Source organism: Anabrus simplex, chromosome 7 (genome assembly GCF_040414725.1).
Source record: "Anabrus simplex isolate iqAnaSimp1 chromosome 7, ASM4041472v1, whole genome shotgun sequence".
Classification (NCBI taxonomy): domain Eukaryota; kingdom Metazoa; phylum Arthropoda; class Insecta; order Orthoptera; family Tettigoniidae; genus Anabrus; species Anabrus simplex.
The window spans coordinates 338,283,779-338,309,658 of record NC_090271.1 but is presented as its reverse complement, the minus strand read 5'-3'; the positions used below and the strand labels follow the sequence as shown (position 1 = coordinate 338,309,658).

Sequence of the window (25,880 nt, the reverse complement as noted above, 5' to 3'; positions counted from 1 at the left end):
CTTACAGCCTGGAGGAGGAGGAGGCAGTTCCTTCTGCTGTACTGCTCTGCCTCATCAAACAGAACGTCTTGCTGGTCGAGACGTTCCCCTCCTTCATTTCAGATAATTCGTCTGATTACTTCCTGAGTGTCCTGGAACTTTAAGTGAGGCTGGATAGTGTGTCACCGGGGTTGGTAGCACTGGTCGCACCAGGAGCCATGACTTGTTCCAAACGTGCTTGAAATTCAGCCATTACTTTTTGAACTTAGATAGACATTCATTTACGGCCTTCAGCATCGTGGCACTTCACAGGTGTTGAGGTTCACATTAAGTAAATCACTTGCACACCCACGAATATAAAAATAAATATTGACAGGCTGATATGGCAGGTGAATTGCGGAGCACATTTGCTCCCTTTGTACAGCACACGCCATTTTGTAACGTAAGTACAGTATAATAGTGTTCAGATATCTCGATAGTTAATTCAATAATGATTCGAAGAAAGCTTACCCTAAAAAAATTGATACCTAAAACTTCTTGCGCCTTGGGAAATCTCTCAGCATCACATCAAAAGAGAGAATAAGTCTGATTTTGCGTGTGATTGTAGCCCCCCCCCCCTCTTTTGAATTTAAAGTGTACTGTCCACGTCAGGATATTATGAAGTGTGCTCTTGCCAATCTTTGGTACACAATCCTTAGAATGAATGAGCCCTGAGAATTGAAATATTGCTAAAGCAACAGGTGTTCTGAAGAACATTAGGCTTACTTTATTAATCAAAATCTTTGACTGGTGGGCCTGGGTCTGGACATTTCTTTCCTGGTGTATCCAAATGTGGTTGTCTGTCGTTATTTTGAGTGTCTCACTTTCTTTCGTATGTTGTATATAGAAGCTTTTCCAGCTCCTGTAAGAGCAGACTTCTCTGCAGCACATTCAGATAGTTTTGTCATCAAGTGCCAGAACAATCCAGTCTTACTGTAGTTCAATATTGCTCACTGCGTAGGCACTTCACTGACTCCATGGAATGATTGTAGTAGATCTGATCAGATCACAGAATTAAAGATTTTGGATCATGAATATGTTTTCTCACTAATCTGTACAGCACAGTAGGAGAAACTACCTCCTGTATTTATCGTGCGTTAAATACTACAGAGTGAGTTGGCTTTGCAGTTTTTGTCATGTAGCTGTGTGCATGCTTACTCACACCAGGCAAATGCTGGAGCTGTACCTAAATTAAAGTCACATTCACTTAATTCAGAGTCCTAGCTCTGTCCTGTCATAGTTACAAGACCTGTCTGTGTTGGTGCGACTCAAAACGTAAACACTAAATACCCTAATTCCTTTTCTTCATACAAGAGGCCTACTAAACACTCTTTGATTTTTGTAGGAGTTTAGAGAATTTTAAAGTTATTAGTGTATGAAACATTTGAATGGCTAATTTTTCCCTGGTTCTACATTCCTGAATTAAGTTTCCTTTCTTTTTCTATAAGTTCTTCTGATAACATTGGTGACCAGTGTTATTCTTGGTTATATTTTTTCCATTAAGTAAATAGTATTTTGTTACTTAATCTTTGCTCCTTTTGCAGGACCTTCACATATCGTATGAGCATCGGCTCGAAGAGACGAAAGCGTTGTCTGATGAATTGCGCGAGAAACTGAGTTCTCTATGGGAGAGATTGCACGAAGGCCTTGACTATCGAGATCAGTTCCTCCAGTCTTGTCCGGGATATACGAGCAATTCAATTAAAGCAGTAAGTACATTTATAATATTTCTTGGTAAGGTAGTGGAGAAAAATATTTAAAGCAGATCCTTTTCCCAAGACTGTTTTTTTCTTTTTTTCTTTTTTTTTCTCTAAATATGAAGTCTAGAGGGAGGAGTGAACTTGAGTTTGATAAAGTAATGAAAATAGCTCAGGTAATATTGTTACTTGATGTCTTCCATGATTTCCTGACTTCAGTTACTTGTTATAAAAACTGTAGATCATGAGGGCTGTCGCAGCAAACATTGCTTTATTTTTGTGAGTGGTCATGCGAGAGACTTGAAAGGAAAATAATAGATTCCCTTCAGGTCCCTCTTTGCGAGACTGCTCACATTTATTTTCTTGTTGCTTTGCACAAAAATTGAGCTCAGCTAATACTACAGGTTATCCACAAATTATTGGATTTTTATATTGCAACCATTGCCCCACAGTTCGGTGACATTAATACATAACGTTATGAATGGGGGTATTAAACTTGTGCTATTAGGGGTGCCCTGCTGTGAGCCTGCATCCGGGAGATAGCGGGTTCGAATCCCACTATCGGCAGTCCGTTTTCACACCAGGCAAATGCTTGGGCTGTACCTTGATTAAGGCCACAGCTGCTTCCTGCCAACTCCCAGGCCTTTCCTATCCCATCATCGCCGTAAGACCTATCTGTGTTCGTGCGACGTAAAGCCACTAACAAAAAAAAAAATGTGGTTGAGGTTGTCACCCACATTAACTGTAACTAAAATATAGACATGATTAACTATACAAAAGAGCTTGTAGTATAATATGAAATTAGATTCCTGTGGAATCCTGGGTTTCAGCTGGTGCCTGTGGGTTCTCAGTCGACTCTGCTGTAGTCACATAAAATCAGCTTCATGGTCCGTATCGCACTTCAATAGATTCACAATTAAGTATTTATTTATTTTCCACCTAGTCGATACAATGATTGCTTAAGGCAATTTTTAATGGTCAAAAGTGGTACATGTTTCGTATATTATCAACATCTTCAGCCACATAACACTGTTTAGATGAAAAATATATAAAATTGACAAAGTAATGCTTTAGAGGAAGTGTCCTTAAAATTAACATAAGATTGACAAGATTGTTAATTTTAAGGACACTTCCTCTAAAGCATTACTTTGTCAATTTTATATATTTTTCATCTAAACAGTGTTATGTGGCTGAAGATGTTGATAATATACGAAACATGTACCACTTTTGACCATTAAAAATTGCCTTAAGCAATCATTGTATCGACTAGGTGGAAAATAAATAAATACTTAATTGTGAATCTGCTGTAGTCTGCGGGGTTGGTGAGTTCCAACGACTACTTGATTTCAATTAATAAAATTATCCTTAGACAATTGTATCGTGCAACGGCTTATATGTTGTAAGTGAAAGGATATGTGAAATGACCGATCTACTAGATAAATATAAGATGGACTTATAATACTGGTGGCTCAGTTGTTTAATAATCAAAACAAATTTTGTTTGGAAAATACAGTTATTCTAAATAATTGTCGGGGTTTCATGTTTTTTGAAAATGTTGAAAACTTACTATTTTTATTGTTGCAGTAACGGTTAGACAAACTCTCAAAGTTTTGTTTTGCATCAACTGTAGTATACAAGTTACCACCAGATTTCAGTAACAGCAGTGTTTAACATAATGACGATAAGGAGAAATCTTTTTGTACTCTAGAATTTCATCAACACCGGTCCGTTACCAGAGTCCAGTGCCATTTTCGGACAAAATACGGGAAGGACCCTCCTTCCAACAACTCTGTTCACAGATGGTATGCACAATTTGTAGATACAGGTTGTTTGTGCAAAGGAAAAAGCTGTGGGCGACCCGCTGTGTCAGAAGCGGATGTGAATTGGATTAGGGGCGTTTATCTCCTTAGTCCTAAGAAATCAACTACGAGATGTAGCAGGGAACTGCAAGTTCCTTGAACCACAGTATGGCGTGTGTTACGAAGGCGCCTAAAGGTAAAGCCATATCACCTACAATTGTGTCAAGCTCTAACAGTTAATGACAAAGCCCTACATTTCAAATTTGCATGGCACTGCAGGAACGGATTGAAGATGGTTTTCTTGACAGAGTAGTTTACAGTGACGCAGCTACTTTTTATGTAGGTGGAAAGGTAAACAGACAAAACGTTCGCATTTGGGGTACAGCGAACCCCCATTCTTATGTGGAACATGTGCGACACTCGCCTAAGGTGAATGTGTTCTGTGCCGTTTCAAACACGAAGGTCTATGGCCCGTTCTTCTTCAATGAACAGACAGTAACAGGGCTGACTTACCTGGACATGCTCACAGAATGCCGTTACCCCAGTTGAGTGATGACAGGGTGGTTACGTGCTGCAATAGGATGGTGTGCCACCTCATTTCCACAGGGAGGTTAGAGAATTTTTAAACCAAGAACTTCCACAACGATGGATGGGATGCGGAAAGGACGGTGATCTGATGCTCTTACCCTTTTCACCACGTTCACCAGATCTTACACCATGCGATTTCTTCCTGTGGGGATATGTTAAGGATCAGGTATTTGTTCCTTCTCTGCCGGTGGATATTCAGAAAGTGAAGCTGCGCATCCAAGCCGCCTTCGAAATCATCACCGCTGCCATGTTGACTCGTGTGTGGGATGAGATGGACTATCGAGTAGATGTGTGTAGAGTGACACAAGGCGCACATATCGAGCACTTGTAATAATGTACTATGTATGTCAAAATAACTTAATGAGTTACAGTACACAATAAAACAAGATTCATATTCCTACATCAATTGCACTGCGAGTAATGAATTTTTGTAACCCCAACAATCGTTTAGAATAACCGTGTACAATCTTAACCTTTTCATTGCCGAGATAAATTCTCTTTTGTAAAAGCCCTGTGCTAAATTATTTTTAATAATTAACTTCTATACATAAAAGTTGGAAAAAAGATGGGAAAAACCAGAGGGTTCTTGCCTGCTTGTCATATATTTTTATATTAAATGTGGATGGTCCTAAACTGATTTTTCTAACACAAAATTATCTATATGTTGCACAGCAAATTCAAGGTTGTCCAACGTAAAACGCCAACAATGGAACAAAAATCGAACTAATAATTAAAAATAACAGTAAAAACCTCAACTTACATGTTTCAGTGACTACAGGTGGTCCTAGCTGTCCAGTTCCAAGCACCAATATATATCTAAACTCAAGACAATAACTTCAGGGGGTCTAAAATAGTAAAAATGTATCTAAATTTTATGGTAAAATATTATTCAAGATAATACACTGAGAATGGCTTAAAAATTCCTATGCATCTTGGTTTGATATCAAAATAAAAAAATGGTCCAGATCAGTTAATCAAGGGTTGTACAAAACTGGTAATTCCAAAACTGTGGGCAGCCTACATTTTTTTCAAATCGCATGTCTTCTTTGGAAGTGTTCATTCGCACAAGAAAAGTTCATCTCCTTCAGTACCTTACCAAGGTATGGTAGTTTCCGAAGCAGAGGTGTACACGGAGTCCAGCGTCGCATTTCTCACACATATATCTACTTTCTTTCCTCTTTTTTTCTCATCAAGCGTGGTGTTTGAACACACATGGCAGTACCTGGCAGGAAATCTCTTCTTCGGGGTGGGTGGTACAGGGGACGGAAAATGTCTCTCTGTCAGTCTAAACGGTTTGTCCCCGGCTGAAGGGCGTCCTCTTTTGCTGGTAGGTTGGGGTTGGACAACTCCTGTACTTTCATTTATAATCGGTGTCATCACTATCATTATTATTCTCGAAATCACTAAAATTGGAATATTCATCTTCCGATTCTAATGTGGATAGCACTCTTACTACCTCGGTTTCGGTATGATCGCGCACTCTACTGGGGGTCGTCATACTGTAGCTTACTCATCCCAGACGTGGGCCTCACTGCTAGCTTGCACGCCGGGCATACCGCAGAGCAGCTCGTAAAGCAGAGTGTCGTATTTATCTCAATAACTCGTGAATGAATCAACAGGTAGTCATTCATAAGCTCCTATCTACTGCCGAGAGATGCGCGTATCCGCCCACGGAGTTTTAATGACTTCTTGTGTCAACATTGGGAGTATTGCATTGATAAGGTCAGAAGAATGTCACGCTCGCAATATTACGGACGCAGTAGAGCAGCGGTCACTCTCCGCGAGCGCAGCAGTATACAGGTTAATTAATGGATTCCTTTCTATTGTTTAAAGATTAATTCATCAACAATGGTGGGTCGAAACAATTTATTCTAGGTATTAACCCTTTCCTGCCCGTACCGCCCAAAAGTGCCAGACTGTTCACTTTGCCTTCCGGTCCTTAGCGCCCGGCTGCATTATCTGCACACATCTGCTATCTCTGCGATAGTTTTGTACTTTTTTCAGCAGTGAAGAGTTTATAAGGCACTTGTGAACACGCAGTACAATCTACAACGCTTGGAAAATAAAGGAAGATCGATAATCAGTCTTATCAATCAATCACTACTCATCTGCATTTAGGGCATTCGCCCAGGTGGCAGATTCCCTATCTGTTGTTCTCGTAGCCTTTGCTTAAATGAGCGCAAAGAAATTGGAAAATTATTGAACGTTTCCCTTGGTAAGTTATTCCAATCCCTAACTCCCTTTTCTATAAACGAATATTTGCCCCAATTTGTCCTCTTGATTTCCAACTTTATCTTCATATTGTGATCTTTCCTACTTTTCAAGACACCACTCAAACTTATTCATCTACTGATGTCCACCCACGCCTACTCTCCTCTGACAGCTCGGAACATACCATTTAATCGAGCAGCTCGTCTCCTTTCTCCCAAATCTTCCCAGCCCAAAATTTGCAACATTTTTGTAACGCTACTCTTTTGTCGGAAATCACACAGAACAAATAGAGTTGCTTTTCTTTGGATTTTTTCCAGTTCTTGAATCAAGTAATCCTGGTGAGGATCCCATACACTGGAACCATACTCTAGCTGGGGTCTTACTAGAGACTTATATGCCCTCTCCTTTACATCCTTACTACAACCCTTAAATACCCTCATGACTATGTGCAGAGGTCTGTACCCTTTATTAACAATCATATTTATGTGATTACCGCAATGAAGGTCTTTTCTTATATTAACACCGAGGTATTTACAATGATCCCCAATCGGAACTTTCACCCCACCAACGCAGTAATTAAAACTGAGAGGACTTTTCCTATTTGTGAAACTCACAACTTGACTTTTAACCTCGTTTATCATCATACCATTGTCCACCGTCCATCTCACAACACTATCAAGGTCACCCTGCAGCCGCTCACAATCTTGTAAGTTATTTATTACTCTGTACAGAGTAACATCTGCAAACAGCCTTATCTCTGATTCCACTTCTGTACACATATCATTTATATATATAAGAAAACATAAAGGTCCAATAATACTGCCTTGAGGAATTCCCCTCTGAATTATTACGGGGTCAGATAAAGCCTGGCCTACTGTAATTCTCTGAGTTCTATTTTCTAGAAATATAGCCACCCATTCAGTCGCTCTTTTGTCTAGTCCAATTCACACATTTTTCCCAGTACTCTTCCATGTTCTACCCTATCAAATGCCTTAGATAGGTCAACGCTATACAGTCCATTTGGCCTCCTGAATCTTGCTGAAATCCTACAAGCTGAGCTTCAGTCGAATAACCTTCCCTAAACCCAAACTGCCTTCTGTCAAACCAGTTATTAATTTTGCTAACATGTCTAATATAATCAGAAAGAATGCTTTCCCAAAGCTTACATACAATGCATGTATGACTGGCCTGTAATGTCTATCACCCTTTCCTTTATACACAGGGGCTACTATAGCAACTCTCCATTCATTTGTATAGCTCCTTCAACCAAATAATAATCAAATAAGTATTTCAGATATGGTATTGTATCCCAACCTATTGCCTTTAGTAAATCCCCAGAAATCTTATCAATTGCGGCTGCTTTTCTAGTTTTTAACTTTTGTATCTTACTGTAAATGTCATTGTTATCACAGGTAAATTTTAATACTTCTTTAGTGTTACTCACATCCCCTTTCTGGACATTATCCTTGTAGCCAACAATCTTTACATATTGCTGACTGAATACTTCTGCCTTTTGAAGATCCTCGCATACACACTCCCCTCGTTCATTAATGATTCCTGGAATGTCCTTCTTTGAACCTGTTTCTGCTTTAAGGTACCTATACATTATCTTCAATTTTTCACTAAAATTTGTATGACCACCAGTTATGCTTGCCATCATGTTATCCTTGGCTGACTTCTTTGCTAGACTCAATTTCCTAGTAAGTTCCTTCAATTTCTCCGTACTTCCATAACCATTTCTAACTCTATTTCTTTCCAGTCTGCACCTCCTTAGTCTCTTTTCTTCTGTTATAATATAGTGGATCCTTACCATTCCTTACCATCTTTAAAAGAACAAACCTGTTTTCACATTGCTCAACAATTGCTTTAAACCCATCCCAGAGTCTGCTTACATTTTTATTTACCATTTTCCAGCGATCATAATTACTTTTTAAAAACTCCCTCATGCCTGTTTTATCAGCCATATGGTACTCCCTAATAGTCCTAATTTTAATACCTTTCTTTCTTTCACATTTATTTTTAACTACGACAAAAACAGCTTCGTGATCACCAATACCATCTATTATTTCGGTTTCTCTATATAGCTCATCTGGTTGTATCAGCACCACATCCAAAATATTCTTCCCTCTAGTTGGTTCCATCACTTTCTGAATCAGGTGCCCTTCCCATATTAACTTATTTGCCATTTGTTGGTCATGCTTCCTGTCGTTCACATTACCTTCCCAATTGACATTTGGTAAATTTAGATCACCTGCTACTATCACATTCCTTTCCATATCATTTCCAACATAGCTGATTATCTTATCAAATAATTCTGAATCAGCGTCACCACTACCCTTTCCTGGTCTGTACACTCCTAAGACATCAAGTTGCTTATTATCTTTAGAGAAGAGCCTTACACCCAGAATTTCATGTTTTTCATCCTTAACTTTTTCGTAGCTTACAAATTCTTCTTTCAGTGTAATAGACAAGAAATAGTTCCACCAATCAATACATTTATTGTGAATGAATTATTGCACTAGTACCGGTTTCGACCTATCTTGCCCATCATCAGCTAGCACACAAATTTACAGTCATAGGGCAAAACTACAAAAATGTTACGTAAGAGCATCCGGATGTCTAATGAAAAATGGAAGTAAAATATATTGCAGTATGTTGCGTTAAAATGTCTCTGATTAAAGGTGGTGATGGTTAGAATAAACTAAAACGTATTGATTGAGCATGGCATGAGTACATAAACACATTAAAGTATATATGCCACATCATAAAACACTAAAAAATATAGCACATTAAACACATTAAAGCATGGTATATTTTAAAAACGTCTATTAAAATTTGAGTTCATGTTGCGTTGCATTCATTCTTCAATCCTGTTGTAGTTCTTGTGTTGATTAAGTTGAATATCGAGAATGTTCTATGGCTGATATACTTTGTATTGGTATGTTATAAGAATGATTCAGGTGTTGATTCCCATAGGGAACCTAAAATATTTGTCCTGAATGAGTAAATTTATAATACCAATGTAATGGTCCGTTATTGAACATTATAAATTTTCCAGCTAACTCATTCTTGGTTGCCTGCGTTTCGCCCTCGTGTGCTAAGTTAGGCTCGTCAGTTGGGACTTAGCACACCACCCAAGACGCAAGGCTAGTGCATACCGTGGAGGCCACTGCATAGGCTATTTGAAGCCACCAGCAGTGCCAATGCACTATGAGAGCTATGTCTCATTTCCAAAAATAGATGCCTGCCTGGCCATCAAATGATGCAGGTGTTGATTCCCATAGGGAACCTAAAATATTTGTCCTGAATGAGTAAATTTATAATACCAATGTAATGGTCCGTTATTGGACATTATAAAGTTTCCAGCTAACTCATTCTTGGTTGCCTGCGTTTCACCCTCGTGTGCTAAGTTAGGCTCGTCAGTTGGGACTTAGCACACCACCCAAGACGCAAGGTTAGTGCATACCGTGGAGGCCACTGCATAGGCTATTTGAAGCCACCAGCAGTGCCAATGCTCTATGAGAGCTATGTCTCATTTCCAGAAATAGATGCCTGCCTGGCCATCAAATCCCTATGGGAATCAACACCTGCATCATTTGATGGCCAGGCAGGCATCTACTTTTGGAAATGAGACATAGCTCTCGTAGTGCATTGCACTGCTGGTGGCTTCAAATAGCCTATGCAGTGGCCTCCACGGTATGCACTAGCCTTGCGTCTTGGGTGGTGTGCTAAGTCCCAACTGACGAGCCTAACTTAGCACACGAGGGCGAAACGCAGGCAACCAAGAATGAGTTAGCTGGAAAATTTATAATGTCCAATAACGGACCATTACATTGGTATGTTATAAGAACTCTTGTCAGTAAAATTTGAAAATTGAGTACTGTGCAATTCAACTGTTGATGTCGTCAGGTAAGATTTATATATACAGCAAGATAGGGTTTAATTTTAGAGCAGTTGGTGGTGACACTTCTCTTGTCTATGCACGTTATATGGTTGTTATTGTTGTTGCTGTGGAGGTTGTGTACCGATATGTTCGGAGATTTGTTGTGTTCTGCTACGAGTACGTCTGGGGCTATTGCATTACATTACATTGAATCCAATCAATACGGAATATGAAACTTATAAATAATAAAATTCTTCTTTCACCAGAATGAATAGTCTCCCTCCTACCGTTCCTATCCTATCTCTACGATACACACCCCAGTTCCGTGAGAATATCTCTGCATCCATTATATCATTTCTCAGCCATGATTCAACTCCTATTACAATATCTGGTAAGTACATATCTATTAAATTACTAAATTTGATTCCTTTGTTTACAATGTTTCTACAGTTGAGCACTAACATTTTTATGTCATCCCTATTTGATTTCCAGTTCCCTGTTCGCTTAACACCGCTCCCTAGGCCACCCCGTTTCCTTGAATGTACATGCCTATAACCCTTCTAAACAAGTTTCCTAACTTATATGTACCACTGCGGATTAAGTGAAGGCCATCTGGGCGCAGAACCCTGTCTCCTACCTACCCATTAGGATCTAGAAATCTCACTCCTAGTTTCCCACATGCCCACTCCATAGTCTCATTTAAAACCCCAATCACCTTCCAGTCAGTATCCCTCCTACAGAATATTCCGCTGATAAGAATCTCCGCTTCGTTAAACTTCATCCGTGCTGCATTTACCAGATCCCACACATCCCCAACTATGTTGGTACTTATACCTGCTTGCCTTACGTTGTTAGTACCAACGTGAAACACTACCACCTTCTCCTTTCCCTCTTCCTTCTCTTCTACTTTCCTCAACATCTGCCTCAACCTAATTCCTGGATAACACTCTACCCTGGTTCTCTTTCCTCCACACATTTTCCCCACGTGTCTAACGATGGAATCCCCCATGACCGGAGCCTCAACCCTACCCACCTCGTTTGATCCCCTCCCCTCCTGGTCAGCCCTATCTTCTCTCACTGCTGCAGAAGCTACTTCCGCCTCCCTTTTCTCCCTCCCGTGACCCTGTTCCACCTGTCTTTTCCTTTCCACTACACTACATTTCCCTTTCGTACCTTTTCCCTTCCTCCTACTTCCACACATCTCAGCAACAGTTCCATGTTCCTCATCTTCCCTTGGTTGTTCTACCTGCAGTGACTCGTACTGATTTCTAACAGACACCTGTCCTGAATTCTGATCCTGAACAGAGCCTTTAGCCTGCAATCTCCTTCCCCTTAAAACATTAGACCACCTGTCTTCTACAATTCCCCCATTTCCTTCCCATCCCTCCTCTACACCTACTGTATCCTGTGCCTTATTTGAGGGAGTCCTACTTTCCTTCCTGTCCTCTGAGAGAATCCTAATTATCTCCCTCAAACTCTCAAATTCCTTTATCATACTCCTTAATGCCTGGCCACACCCACAGTTCCTACAGTTGCACTGCTCAGCCATTACTTACGGAATAATGGGAAGAAAAGGAAAAATAAAATAACTTATTCTGTGTAAATAAAAATGAAAGCAAAGAAATATTGCCTATAAAAATGAAAGGAAAGAAATATTGTCTAGGATAGTTCACAAGAATCACACAACAAGGTAATTAATATAAGCTACTACTACACTACAATACTACTGGTACTTAGTTGTACGAATTTTTTTCCACAACACCCTAACACAATGAAAATTGCTGTTAATTGCTGAAAACCGAAAGTAATACGCAAGAATTAGGTCTACACAATTCTAAACTGCTGATAAGTCTGCCGTAATTACTGCAACAGAATTCTAGTAAGAGTTAATACAGATACCACAGATACCATAGATACTACAGATGCTGTACTACACAAATATTTCACAGTAATAGAATAAACACACTAATTTATAATAAAATACCTACTATAATACACTACAATGATTTTAAACTACGTTCAGACGTAACCTAATTATAATGCAACAGGTTATTACTCAGCACAATCTGAAATGGAAATTACAATTAAGGTTTGAAATTCACAAGACTACTCAGAATAATAGTATAAGCACTCTAAATCTTAATAAGTCACTACAATACACTACAACAGTTTTTAAACTACGTTCAGACGTATCCTAATTACAATAGGTTATTAATAAGCACAAATAGAAATGAAATTCACAATTAGGCCTAAAGTTTGAAATCGCAAGAACTACCGTACTCAAGGATTACCAACAAAGTTAAACGCATAGGCAGTAGATTATTTCTTTACGGTATAACTTTATCCTACTATGCTCTAATAGAAATGAAACCTTGCATTTGGTTAAATGCTTAAGTATCGAAAGGATTGCCGTACACAAAGAAAAACACGAATATAACAGGCAAGATACTCTGTGATATACCTTATCTTCACTACAATTCTCAACCGAAACGCGTTTATGTGATTATTACAGCTGGTGGATAACTATTATTTTCCTTACTCCACGGGACGGAGAATAACAGTGTCCTTAATTAGTCCTACTTAAAAATACGAGGTTGTCTACAATAATTTCTCGAAAGTATTTGTCAAAACTACTCCTACGACACCAGGGACTTGAATTGCAATTACTGGAATATATGGACTTTATTATTATTATTATTAGTATCTAACCGCTCATAAATGCTGAAAGATTGAGGGAGCGCAATATAAGTTACGGATACTTTAACTACCTACTCAGAATCACAAATGATAGGAATACAAGATCAGCTGGTTATATTTACTTGTCTACACTACACCCTCTGTTCACGGCTGTAGCCAACAATGCAATATTTGACTATGAAGAGCGACGATAATCAATAACAATACGACTGTTAACTATTATCGTGTAATCTCTTTAACTTCTTTTTAAATGGAAGTTTACAGGCGTATCGTGTTTTTTAATGGGGTAAATTATTACCTTTGCGATAGTTTGAACGGATATCTATATGAAATACCGGAGAAGTTGCTGCTGAAGTTATGGTACTATTCCTTATGATAATCTGCCTTTGTAAGTGTAACCAACGAACCTACAGATATTTACAAATATTTTTTAAAGTTAATATTATTACCTAAAGTATTTCGTAAACCTAAACTCGAAACAAGGTACACCTAGCTAGCCTACTTAATCTAGGAAACGTATTTTACTGAAGGCCAACTGAATTACTTGTCTTGGGGCTGTTAAGGCCACGGCCTTGAACTTCCGCGAGCACGAGTCGGCTGTTTCGTTCGTAAATATGTTGGGGTTGAATACTGCGGATATTGAAACTAAGCTGAATATAGGTGAAGGTGACACAGAATCAGGGCTGTAGGTTAAATTTTACTGAGTGAAAGACATATGAACAAAGATAATTTTGTGATACATTGATATAAGTGAAAACCTATTTTAAAAAATCGGACCTGATGGCAATGCTGCGGCATTTTAGGTAACAGACATTTCGTTTTGTTACTCTGAACGATTATATGGATGATGTTGAACTTGGCCGTAATTTTGAAAGAGTGTTACGAGAAATTCACTATTCTTTTACGTATGTTATGAGAAGACAAACTGTTCTGTGACAGCCAATTGCATATATATCAATGCAGCATTCAAACAGGCACATTCCGGTAAAAATAGATACAGAATGGGAAGACACTTACTCAGAGGAAGTAAAAGCTGATATTCATGGGCATCATTCCACTTCCAGAATCACGTAATTATTGGTTTTGAGGGATTCAGACTACATGAGAATATGACAAATACAGCCTACCTCTGTGTCGAGTATTACCAGTAGGCAGGTGGAGATTTGAACCAACAACCTTATGACTCTATGAATAGAGAAAGGGATGCGACGGTACGTTTTCTAATATTATTGAAAGTTTGAATACATTGCAATCAATAGTTTTTATTACATTTAACTTTTTCTGAAACGATGTACCTTTCTTCAATTTTTCCTAAATAATAACTTCAAACTTGGGCATAAGCAGAGTGGAAATATTCGCGGGAAAGTGTCCGGTATCATCAAACTCTGTTATGGATTTGTCTCATTAAACTGCTTTAACAGGATAGGTAACATAATGTCTGTTTCATCATCCTTCATTAACGCTAATTTAGTGCAGTGTTCTCGTCCTGTTGAGCTGCTTAATGTAGTGTTAAAAGAAAAATGGCTGGTATTGTGTTTGGTGCTCCTGTGCGCTATAGATTACCTTCAAAATGCTGAGACAGAAAGTTTCATGGAGAAGAGATGATACTTGAACTGACAGAATGGCGGTTTTTGGAGCAGTATAGGTTATCTAAACTTGTCAGGGGGAAAATAATAGAGAGGTTAGAGTACCACAGGATGATATTCACCGCTGTTACCAACTCGGCAGTTGCTGATTGCACTGAGATACATTTCAGCAGAGTCATTCAGATACTGGCCGTTAATGGCTGGCACAGGAGGCAACACTTCACTGATCTGAGTCACTTTCTTGCCACTTGACTTTCCTGAACTACACTGACATGCTAAACTCGCACATACACTAACCAATACACGGATGTAAATACTACTGCGCTGAACTAAATCTGTGTTGTACTAACTTACGTTATAGTAAACTGTAAACTATGCAATACTGTACTATACTATGGAGAAAAAAAGATATGAAAAACACTATTTACTGAAGAAAAATACAAAATATTTCGAACTGTACCAAATACTGCACACACTGAACGACACGTGGTGAATTAGAGATGCTAACTAGGTTTCAAGATCCGCACTCTGCCGATATGTCCAAATAAATGGCAGCTTGGGATTCGTTTGATATGTCGTTTTCAGCGCATAACCACCATACAGAGCCATATTCGGCCAAAGCTTCAATTTAGAAGTGCGGGGTATAATTTTGATTAGACCGGGCGAGTTGGCCGTGTGCGTAGAGGCGCGCGGCTGTGGGCTTGCATCCGGGAGATAGTAGGTTCTAATCCCACTATTGGCAGTCCTGAAGATGGTTTTCCGTGGTTTCCGATTTTCACACCAGGCAAATGCTGGGGCTGTGCCTTAATTAAGGCCACGGCCGCTTCCTTCCAACTCCTAGGCCTTTCCTATCCCATTGTCGCCATAAGACCTATCTGTGTCGGTGCGACGTAAAGCAGCTAGCAAAAAAAAATTTTGATTAGGTTCTGCATCTTAATCTACATGCTGAAGGAACAACATTATACATTACATCCTGCAAGAGAGAACCAGCTACTGTACGTATAGAAATAAAGCTTGACTTATCGCCCTGCCGTGCAGCCTCCTGACTGTGTTCGCTCATCTCGCACCTCTTAAGGACACTATTTCCGTCCACAATACTTTCAATTCCTCTTCCATGGAAGGGAAAATGAAGAATACTCTTTAAAAACATGCTTCTCAAACTTGTAGTATTTCACCAGTAACATTTTGTCTACCAACAGCTTCCCCTGATAAAACAGGTTATAATGTAAATCACTAATGCAGATATTAATTTCCAATTCAACTACACTCAATTAAAATGTACAGACATTTAAAATCCTTTGAAGGCTGTTATTTATCCCTTCCATTAGTATGGTGAACAATGATCTCGATTATTTCGCGGTTGAAATAATAACATTAAGTTATTTATTAGACCACCTAATCAATACAAAATCGTCTTGGATGATTTACATAAATTTGTTAGCTAATAGTGGTACATGTTTCGCCTTCCCTGAAGGCATCATCAGCCATTGTCTTAACCTTAAATTAAAAATAAGGGTCTAAATAACATGTAGTAATGAAATGAATTTTAAAATCTTGAAGAGATTTGAAGTAAAATAGCATTAAAAATAACAATGATGGTTTGAAAATACAATGTGATGAGATACAATAGTGGAAGTATTAACAAAATTAACATTAGAAGGCTGCTAAAATAAGTACAATGGATAAAACAACAGATTGTTATACAACAAGTAGTAAGATTGCATAAAAGTAAAGTTGATAGTCTGGCGGTTATAATTAGACGATGGCGAAAAATCTTATATAATCAAAGTAAAGAAGAGAGAATAAAAGTCAAAGTTAGTCGAGAGATCCGAAGTTAATCATGATCTTGAAGATAAAAGACGAAAGTCAGATGCATATGGTGAAGTTGTAGAACACGTTGAGGATATGAAGTTGGTGAATAGAAGTTGAACAGTTTCAAATAGGATCACTATGGACCATCTCAAAATTTGGAGTGATGTTCAAATGTTGTAAATTGTGAGTTTGTAGATATTCTAGTTGAAAAAGCATATAAAAGTGGAATCTGTAAATGGAAGCACGAAACGTAGAGTTAATTGTGTGAAAAGATATTTGAAAAATATTGAAGTAGAATCGTTTGCACTTACCATTTGACGGTGACAAAGATAGCTTGTAATATTATGAGTTAGAAGTATTTGCAACAGTAGACTTCTTGCTACGTGTGTTATAACTGAAGTTTTGTGCTGGAGGGGGATCTGTTTGCGTTGACGTAACTATTGGATTGGGGCTGCTATTGGTGGGTTGGAAGGAAGAGTGTATTACTGCGCGTGTTGTAACGGTGTAAGGCTATCCTATTTGAAACTGTTCTTCAACTTCTATTCACCAACTTCATATCCTCAACGTGTTCTACAACTTCACCATATGCATCTGACTTGCGTCTTTTATCTTCAAGATCATGATTAACTTCGGATCTCTCGACTAACTTTGACTTTTATTCTCTCTTCTTTACTTTGATTATATAAGATTTTTCGCCATCGTCTAATTATAACCGCCAGAATATCAACTTTACTTTTATGCAATCTTACTACTTGTTGTATAACAATCTGTTGTTTTATCCATTGTACTTATTTTAGCAGCCTTCTAATGTTAATTTTGTTAATACTTCCACTATTGTATCTCATCACATTGTATTTTCAAACCATCATTGTTATTTTTAATGATATTTTACTTCAAATCTCTTCAAGATTTTAAAATTCATTTCATTACTACATGTTATTTAGATGCTTATTTTTAATTTAAGGTTAAGACTATGGCTGATGATGCCTTCAGGGAAGGCGAAACATGTACCACTATTAGCTAACAAATTTATGTAAATCATCCAAGACGATTTTGTATTGATTAGGTGGTATAATAAATAACTTAATGTTATTTCAATCAAATATCATCAATACGGACCAAAAATGATATTTATTACATGTAATATTTCGCGGTTGTCTGAATTTCCTCTTCATGTTTCCGGTGCCTCTTCTCAAATGGAAGTGATGTTGTAGACCGTTCATGCTGTACCAGTTTACTGTCCTCCCATGTTGACATCCTCACTTTTCTCCAGTATTCATTCAGTTTCACCATTGACAACATCTCTTCTGCCATACTCCTCATACTTCGATTGTTGACATCTTCCATCGTCCCGCTCTTCTTAAACTCAATTCAGTCATCCTATTTTTTTTTTTTTAATAATTTCAATGTCTATTATTATTATTATTATTATTATTATTATTATTATTATTATTATTAGCCGGCCCCGTGGTGTAGGGGTAGCGTGCCTGCCTCTTACCCGGAGGCCCCGGGTTCGATTCCCGGCCAGGTCAGGGATTTTTACCTGGACCTGAGGGCTGGTTCGAGGTCCACTCAGCCTACGTGATTAGAATTGAGGAGCTATCTGACGGTGAGATGGCGGCCCCGGTCTAGAAAGCCAAGAATAACGGCCGAGAGGATTCGTCGTGCTGACCACACGACACCTCGTAATCTGCAGGCCTTCGGGCTGAGCAGCGGTCGCTTGGTCGGCCAAGGCCCTTCAAGGGCTGTAGTGCCATGGGGTTTGTTTTTTATTATTATTATTATTATTATTATTATTATTATTATTATTATTATTATTATTATTATTACTACTACTACTTGCATGTGGACCCTGTTTCATCTCGCAGTTATTAAATATGCTGATATAGGCAAACCTTGTGTAAATGTGTAATGCATCGTGACACCGTTCTGTCCGCGCCATGTTGAGTTTCTAACCTATCTCTCATGCGAGGTGTTAGGAAGTTTGAGGCACGACTAGTAGCTTGTAACTTCATGTGTAATTTTGTGAATACAGAACAAGATTTAAAAGAAAGTGACATTACATTGTAACATGAAAGTTGTTTGTTTGGAGTTTTCGAGTTTGTGAAGTGTGATTGTATGTATTCGCTCTTGATCCAACCAATCCCAAGCTACCATTTATGTAGATTGAGTGCAATCTCGAAACCTGGCTGTGAACTGTATTGTGTACAAGAAATCACCACATGGCAGCCATGTGGTTAAGCCGAATACAGTAGAGACAATACGCGACACTCGGCGCGATATCGAGGGACAGCTATTAGAGCCCTCTCTAGCGGATGGACCTGAGAACCACTGATTCTGTCATAAGATCGTGTGTATTTGTGTGTGGAGTTTTTGGCATTATTTATGCGTTTTCAGTGAGTTGACATAATTAAATAGTAGCACGTGTCTTTCCTTGATATCTCCTCTCAAAATGACGGAAAAGGTATGGGCTGTGTTTGGCTGCAGTAACTATGAAGTAGAGAAGAATGCACGGTCTTTCTTTTGTTTCCGTCGTGACAAGAAATTGTAAGTAATATTGTGTTTGCATATATATTCTTCCAGTGACAGAGATTTTTATAGTACTTCATAATCTTCTGAGGTGCTTGACCCATATTTTAACTGGCTTAAAATTTAATACGCGTATTTTATTGTATAGTGCAGCAGTTAACCTTCAATACTGATGTGTTGTTGTAGGTGTGATCTGTAGGTTTTGAAATGTCACAGAAGTGATTTGGAAGAAGGGACGTTACGCTTATATAAGAATTATAAGATCTGTTCAGATCATTTCCAGGCCAGCGACTTTAAAAATCCTGAAAAAAATATGGGTGACTTAAGAAATGTACACATTTTGTTGAAGCAATACGATGATGCAAATTTGCTTTACCCTAATGTAATAGCAAGTATTGATTATAGGGAAGTTTTGAATGTATTTGAGGCTAATTTTATAGATTTTCTTTCTGTTAGTAGGCTTCATGTTAAGAGGAAAATTGTCCAGCTTTTAAATGTTAATTTAATGTTTAAGGAATGTGCCGATATTTTTATTGACAAGTGTCTGAATGTGATGATAAAATGTTTTTTAAATGAGAAAAAAGACAAATCTAACCGTAAAAGTTCAGGCAGGAATGGCAAAGCAAAAAAAGTAATGCATAAATGAAAGATCAATCCATTTCACAGCAGTCCATTTCACATCTTGTTTATATGTCTAATTTCAGTCTTTGAATAATAACCTTTTAAATAATTCTTCATTCATTTATCCAGAATTGCTTTAGCAACTTCGAAGTTAATATCTCAATAACACTTTCTTTCTAGGCGTAATTTATTTATCCATTTTCGTATACACATTTCCATTGATATTTGAGTTTAGCGCTACTTTTCAGGTCAGGTCCTAGGAGCGCCACCGTTGATTTGTCTCCCATTTTAACAAGGCTAAATCCGTAAGTGTCGTGTATTGTCTCTCCCGTATTTGGTTAAGCTACCTGGCTCGGCGTGTGCGGTAGAGGTTTAATAGTCTTCAATGTAGATGTAATTTTATTTACATCTGTGTGTTGGTTAGTATATAGTTCGTCTGTACCATACCACAGTATAGTTTGTGAAAGACAAGCGGCAAGAATGTGGGTCGGCAAAAAATTGGCACCGTGGTCTCTCAGCCATAACATCCTTCCTGTGCCAGTCATTACCTGCGAATAATTTACTTTTTTCTTAATAATAATGTACCTATTCTTGTTTTAGTGTCGGATATTGTTAGGAAGTGCATACGCTATCTTAGTGAAGTTGATAGTATTTTGAAGCTGTTACAGTTTCGGATTTTCTTGTCTGGTTTTTCCTTCCACATATTTGTCAACATTAAGTAGGGTATCTATAGCATGTTCAATGACTTTCGAATTTTCAAGCCATCTTATAGCACAATATTTCAAAGGAAATACGTTTGAACCTGAAGAATGTGTATAATCAGCACGTCTCGCAGGAACATAGCAAAACATAAAGTGAAGAGCACGAAACTCTGCAATATTCCACTGCGTTTCTCTTACTGGCATTTTATATGAATTGTGCACAGTATACAAGCCACAGGGTCCAATGTTCACCAAAATAGGAGCATCTGGATCATCATTTAGTAAATTACAGATATCCTGAAGGAACTTTTCATTAGCATTTGGGCCATCCATTGAAATTTGTAAGAGTTTTTTAGATTGAGTACTTGCAGTGCTCGCAATAAACCATTCAACAAATTCTAGTAGTTAGAGTGACCAAGAAGCACAGAAACAAAGTAATAAGTGCATACCTCATTAGTATCGGTATTGAAACAACGAATTACAAGATCCCATCTTAGAAGCTTTATTCAGTCACTCGTCAAAACCAAGGGTGAAATGTGTGCACTTACTACCCATCTCAACAACTTGTTCATGAAAATAGGGAGCCAAGCCATGAGGGATTGTATATGCAACTTCCGTTGTGTACAGTTGAACTTTCAAAGCGATTTCAGAGCCTGAAAACATTACGGGGAACAAACGTCCACTAGCTTCCCTGGCACATAAAGAATGGTGTTGCATGTACCATGATAATCTCAGCTTTGGTTACTTGCTCTCTTGAAGACATCCCGCCTCTGAACCTTTTTTAATGCAAGAAGAAGCAGTGGAGTCGTGGTAGCTGTGGTAGGGAGAGGACAATTCGTGTTCCGGCCAGGGTATTAAGGCCGCTTTGTTGCTGGAAGAATCAGAAAAGAACTGGACGGTGATGGCAGAAGCTCGACAGTTGTTGGAGGCTATAGGCGAAGAAATTTCTTCGCGGAAGCAGTTATGGTAATCAATTTTTAAAAAAATATTAAAGTGAATTTAATTAGAATAAATTAAACTTCCATACTTCCTTCAGGCTAGCAACCCGTCGGAAGGACATTTGATTGCTTTCAAGTCTTTCTTGGCCACCAATCGCACACCATCAGCTATACTACACACACCGCAGCGCGAGGTCCAATTTGGTTTCCGCTAAGAACTGAGAATCAATATATCCACGCACAGTTTCCACCTTCTTCTCAACCAGAAATTCAAAAATAACTTCACGTCCAACAATCAACAACGCAACCGATCAACACAGCTTGAATACACCAAATGCCTAATTTATCCGCTTAAGTGATCAGTTTCAAGCCGACTCGACATCAAAAGAGTATCACTCTTTACTCTCCAGACTTTGTACATACTTGTATATATGTGTATATGTGTTATTTTACATTGATTCTTTAGTACGAGGACTACTGACATCCACGAGGTTATATTTTTACAACTCTAAGCACCCCACTTGTACTTTGTTCCAAACTTGTTTGTATATATATTATTATTTACTACTCACCTGTACCATACTAACATTTCTCATCTCATTACCACACTTCACTTTATAAATTAGAAATTCATACGATTATTACAATTAAAAATAACATGTTTTAGGATTCGACAAAAACTTATGTATGCTTTAATATGGTTGATGATGACCCCTAGGTGGGTCGAAACTAGTTCCATGTAATTTATAACATTGTACATACTTATTAGTACTGAATAGGTGGAAACCTTTACTGTGTTACTATTCATATTTTAAACATATTTTTCAATCAGAACTAGTTTCGACGCCCCTCTGCGTCATCATCAGCTGATGTAGGTTCTTGGAAAAATTGCCAATCACATAAGTTTATGTACGTCAAATTGAACACAATTTAAAACCATATTAACAACTTAAAACTGTTACGATTGTACTGTCTCCAAGTCCATATTTTCTACAAGTCCCAGACTTGCGAGTCTTAAACCATAAATTGATGAAAACATATGCAAACCGGTTTGCTCACTTATAAAATAATGTAGATTTGAAAATAACTTAAAAATAAAACAGTCTTGAAGAAACATTAGCTTAATTTATCACACGTCTTAAAACGTGAAGTAGAATCGTAGTAAAATCTATATATATATATAAAATAAGGGTTTTGTCTGTACATTGCCCAGAATTTGAAAAGAATGGTATTTCTGTATCGGTCATGTCCACAGTAACAAGAAAATGCATTTTTTACTTTTCCGTAATTTCTGTTTGTATGTATGTACACGCATCACGAGAAAACGGCTGAAGAGAATTTAATGAAAATGAGAATGTAAAGTAGGGTATGAAACGCTACAATCTAGGCTATAAATTATTTTAATCACGCTGAGTGAAATGGTAGTTTAGGGGGAGGCCTGAAATTTAATTGTCAAATATTTGTTTTATTAGTGGTCATATCTTCACGAAAATTGGTATGCAAAGTCGGGGAATAGGTCGCTATAATCTAGGCTAGCAATAATGTTATTCGCACTGAGTGAAATGGTAGTTTAGGGGAAGGCCTGAAATGTAATTCTCAAATTATTTGTTATTAGTGGTCGTATCGATAAATACTACACAACTAAGATAACTTAAGTTACGTCGTAAGTTAGTGGTAGTTATGTAAGAAGTTAGTAAATTTCCAATCACTTACGTATGTCATATACATTGTTACCGTACCGCATATAATCAGAGATATTCATGAATTTGAACTTTTGTTACTAAGTCCATATCAGCGCCGAGTCACGAGAAAATGAGTAAACAGAATTTAGTGAAAATCGGTATGCAAGGTCTGAGAATAAGGAACTGCAGTCTGCGATATAAATAATTTTGTAAGACACCCTAATATCACAGAGTCGAAAGAAAACTAATGTGAAGGCCTGCAATATAGAAAGCTCATAAACTTTATCAACAATAACATTACATTGACCATTGTTTGTTATGATGTGCTTTTTGTCTTCTGTTCCCTCTCATCCCCGATAGATAGGATTACTGCAGCATACCGAGGTTTTTTAAAAATTTGCTGGACGTCGCACCGTCACAGGTAGGTCTTATGGCGACGATGGGATAGGAAATGAATAATGGTGTGAAGAAAGCAGCCTTGGCTTTAAGGTACAGCCTGGTGTGACTGGTGTGAAAATAGGAAACTACGGAATATCATCTTCAGGGTTGCCGGCAGTGGGGTTCGAATCCACTATCTCCCGGATGCAAGCTCACAGCTGGGGGCCCCTAATCACACGGGCAACTCGGCTGGTCGTACCGACTGTAACAGCCTGCCTGTATATTGGCGGGAAGTAGCTGGGGAATCAGATAACTTTCTTCTTTAGCATGCCATTCCTCTGGTTCATACATTTTCTGATATATCTGGTACGTAACACACTGGTTCATCATAGTATTTGAGCTATTCAATCCCTACTTTGAGGCACTGATTGGAATGAGTAGTGTGCATATTTAACGGAATGACAGAGGAGTGTTCACAGCTGTCTGCGACCTGGTTATTCCAGCTCTGGAACTTTGGACTGCTAGATTGGCACCGTAGTACTATTCGTTGAAAGTGAGAAAGTATGTGATTTTTCATTTGATTGAGTATTTTATATGATAACATTGCTTTCAATCTCTACCATCCTACTGAAGTTTTTGTAATGACCTATGTTGAATTCAGTTAGGAAAACCACCAAGTCACTCTTTCTGAGAATCCTGTAGCGAAGCACGGGTACATCAGCTAGTACTTCAATAACATCTTCAGAGTCGCTTTTATGGAGCAATCCTAGTGAGGTGGAAACGAGCAATCGGTCCTTTAAGATGGTAACAAGTACGTTCCCAGTTCAATGCGGACCTGTAATAATAGGAATGTAATAAACTATCACTTCACTGAAGAGGCAATATATAAAATTACATCTTAAAACGTAAATGTTTTTACGTGACTCACCTCAAAAGATCGCTGTCAATGCGTTTGTAGGTTATGTATCTTACCTTAAAGCAGGGCCTCTCAGGGTGCAAGAGACGACTTCACTAGGTTGACCAGAGTGCAAACTCCTACTCCACTTCCCCTACACCTGTCTCACCCGTTCGGCCTGTCTTCGCCTTCTCCTCCTTCCCCGCTGATTCTCCCCTCACTGCGAAATGTTTATGTGCTGTGAGCGGTGACACTGTTGTATGGGACAACGTTACCGGTGTTAAAACACTCTTCTTTCAATTTGGTTTGAGCAGATAATTTTTGAGAGCCTTTTTTAAATTACAATCAGAAATAGGCCTACTCGCATGCAATCTAGTTTTCGTACAAGTCAAAGCAGGAAAAGAACACCTTTCACATATGCATGTGGAACCAAGTATAGAAATAATCTTAGCTGCTTCTCGATGCAGCTTAGGAAAATCTTCTTTCGACAAATTCTCGTAGAATTTGAGCTAAGCCTTTGTATTGGAAAATCTTGTCCCACGGATTAAGCATTTGGCTTTATCATCACGACTGACAAAGAAATACGAAAGTTCCCAGTTCGATTGAAATGGACTTCTGGAATCTTCGCTTTCTTCGAAACAGATTGCTCCATTATTATGCTGTTGTCTTGCGCTTATCTATTTCAGTGATAAACAAGGCATCTATCACCGAACGCTTCGTCGCTCTCAGCGCACTACACCATCCGAGTCGAGCCGACTTGAGCCGAGACGGAACGATGCACAGTGTACGGAGTCTCTGCGCCTCTATGCACGCGTGAGATTTTGAGTGTTTGAGAGGCCCTGCCTTAAAGTGTACGGATAGTGCCAGATGTTCCATGCTGAAAATAACAAAGCTTGCTGTATATACGGGAGTCGCTGAATACTGTAAAAGTAGTTGGTGGAACGTAAGAATATTAATAATTATTATTATTCTATTATTATTATTATTATTATTATTATTATTATTATTGGTAGTACAGTTTGTTAGGTATGTTGACGAGTAAAACAATAATTGTGATTGGATTATTTTTTATCACATTTTAAACCTACTTCTCCGAAGTAAAATCTACATATCTTTGTCCAAGTTACGTGATATTGAGCTTTTACTCACCTGGTCTATTAATCGCAACTGTCGTGAATATTTCCTAACTAAAGTAAACACCTGTCGTCATCTCGATGTGGTGCAAATTTCCCCCCCCCCCTCGCCCCCCGGCACGTCCCCAGTGGGGTGTTGCTGGAATCGCCATTTTACCTCGTATCAACCTTTCTGCCATTCTTAAATCTCTTGCAGAAACTTACCAGATATGGAACATGGGTGCCCGAGAATGGCAGCTAAGCTTGCTAACCTTTACGCTGGCAGGCATTTTAAACTACAAAGCAGGAACATATCACACGCTGATCCATGCGTGCAATGCGCGGTTTGGACGAAAACAAAACTGTTCCCCCTGTTCGTGCAACATCATCGAAAATGCAGTATGATACGGACACAAACATTCCTTAATTACCGTATTCCACAAACCTGCTATGCAGGTGTTGCAGGGGGAGAGGTGATACTCCCATGTGGCGCGTCCCAGGTGGCGGATAGGGGGGTCCTCACCGGCTTGCCGGTGGACTTGAGGGAAATAAAATACCTCTCGCGGGCCAAACACCCCTCCCCCCCTGTGGGTGGGGTGCAGACGAATAATACACCCACGGTATCCCCTGCCTGTCGTGAGAGGCGACTAAAATGGGCGACCAAGGGATGATTATATTAGAACCATGAAACTACTTGTGATTAGTACCACCACGCGGAGAACAACAAGGGTCA

The 25,880-nt window shown here is 38.6% G+C and overlaps 1 protein-coding gene across 1 annotated transcript in view; it reads left to right on the top strand.

Moving 5' to 3' along the window:
• Positions 1-25,880, top strand: part of LOC136877626 (protein regulator of cytokinesis 1) — a 367,851-nt gene that overhangs the window by 181,212 nt on the left and 160,759 nt on the right. The window contains exon 7 of the mRNA XM_067151812.2: positions 1,563-1,727. Coding sequence (XP_067007913.2) covers positions 1,563-1,727 — 165 coding nt within the window. The remainder of the gene's footprint in view (positions 1-1,562; positions 1,728-25,880) is intronic.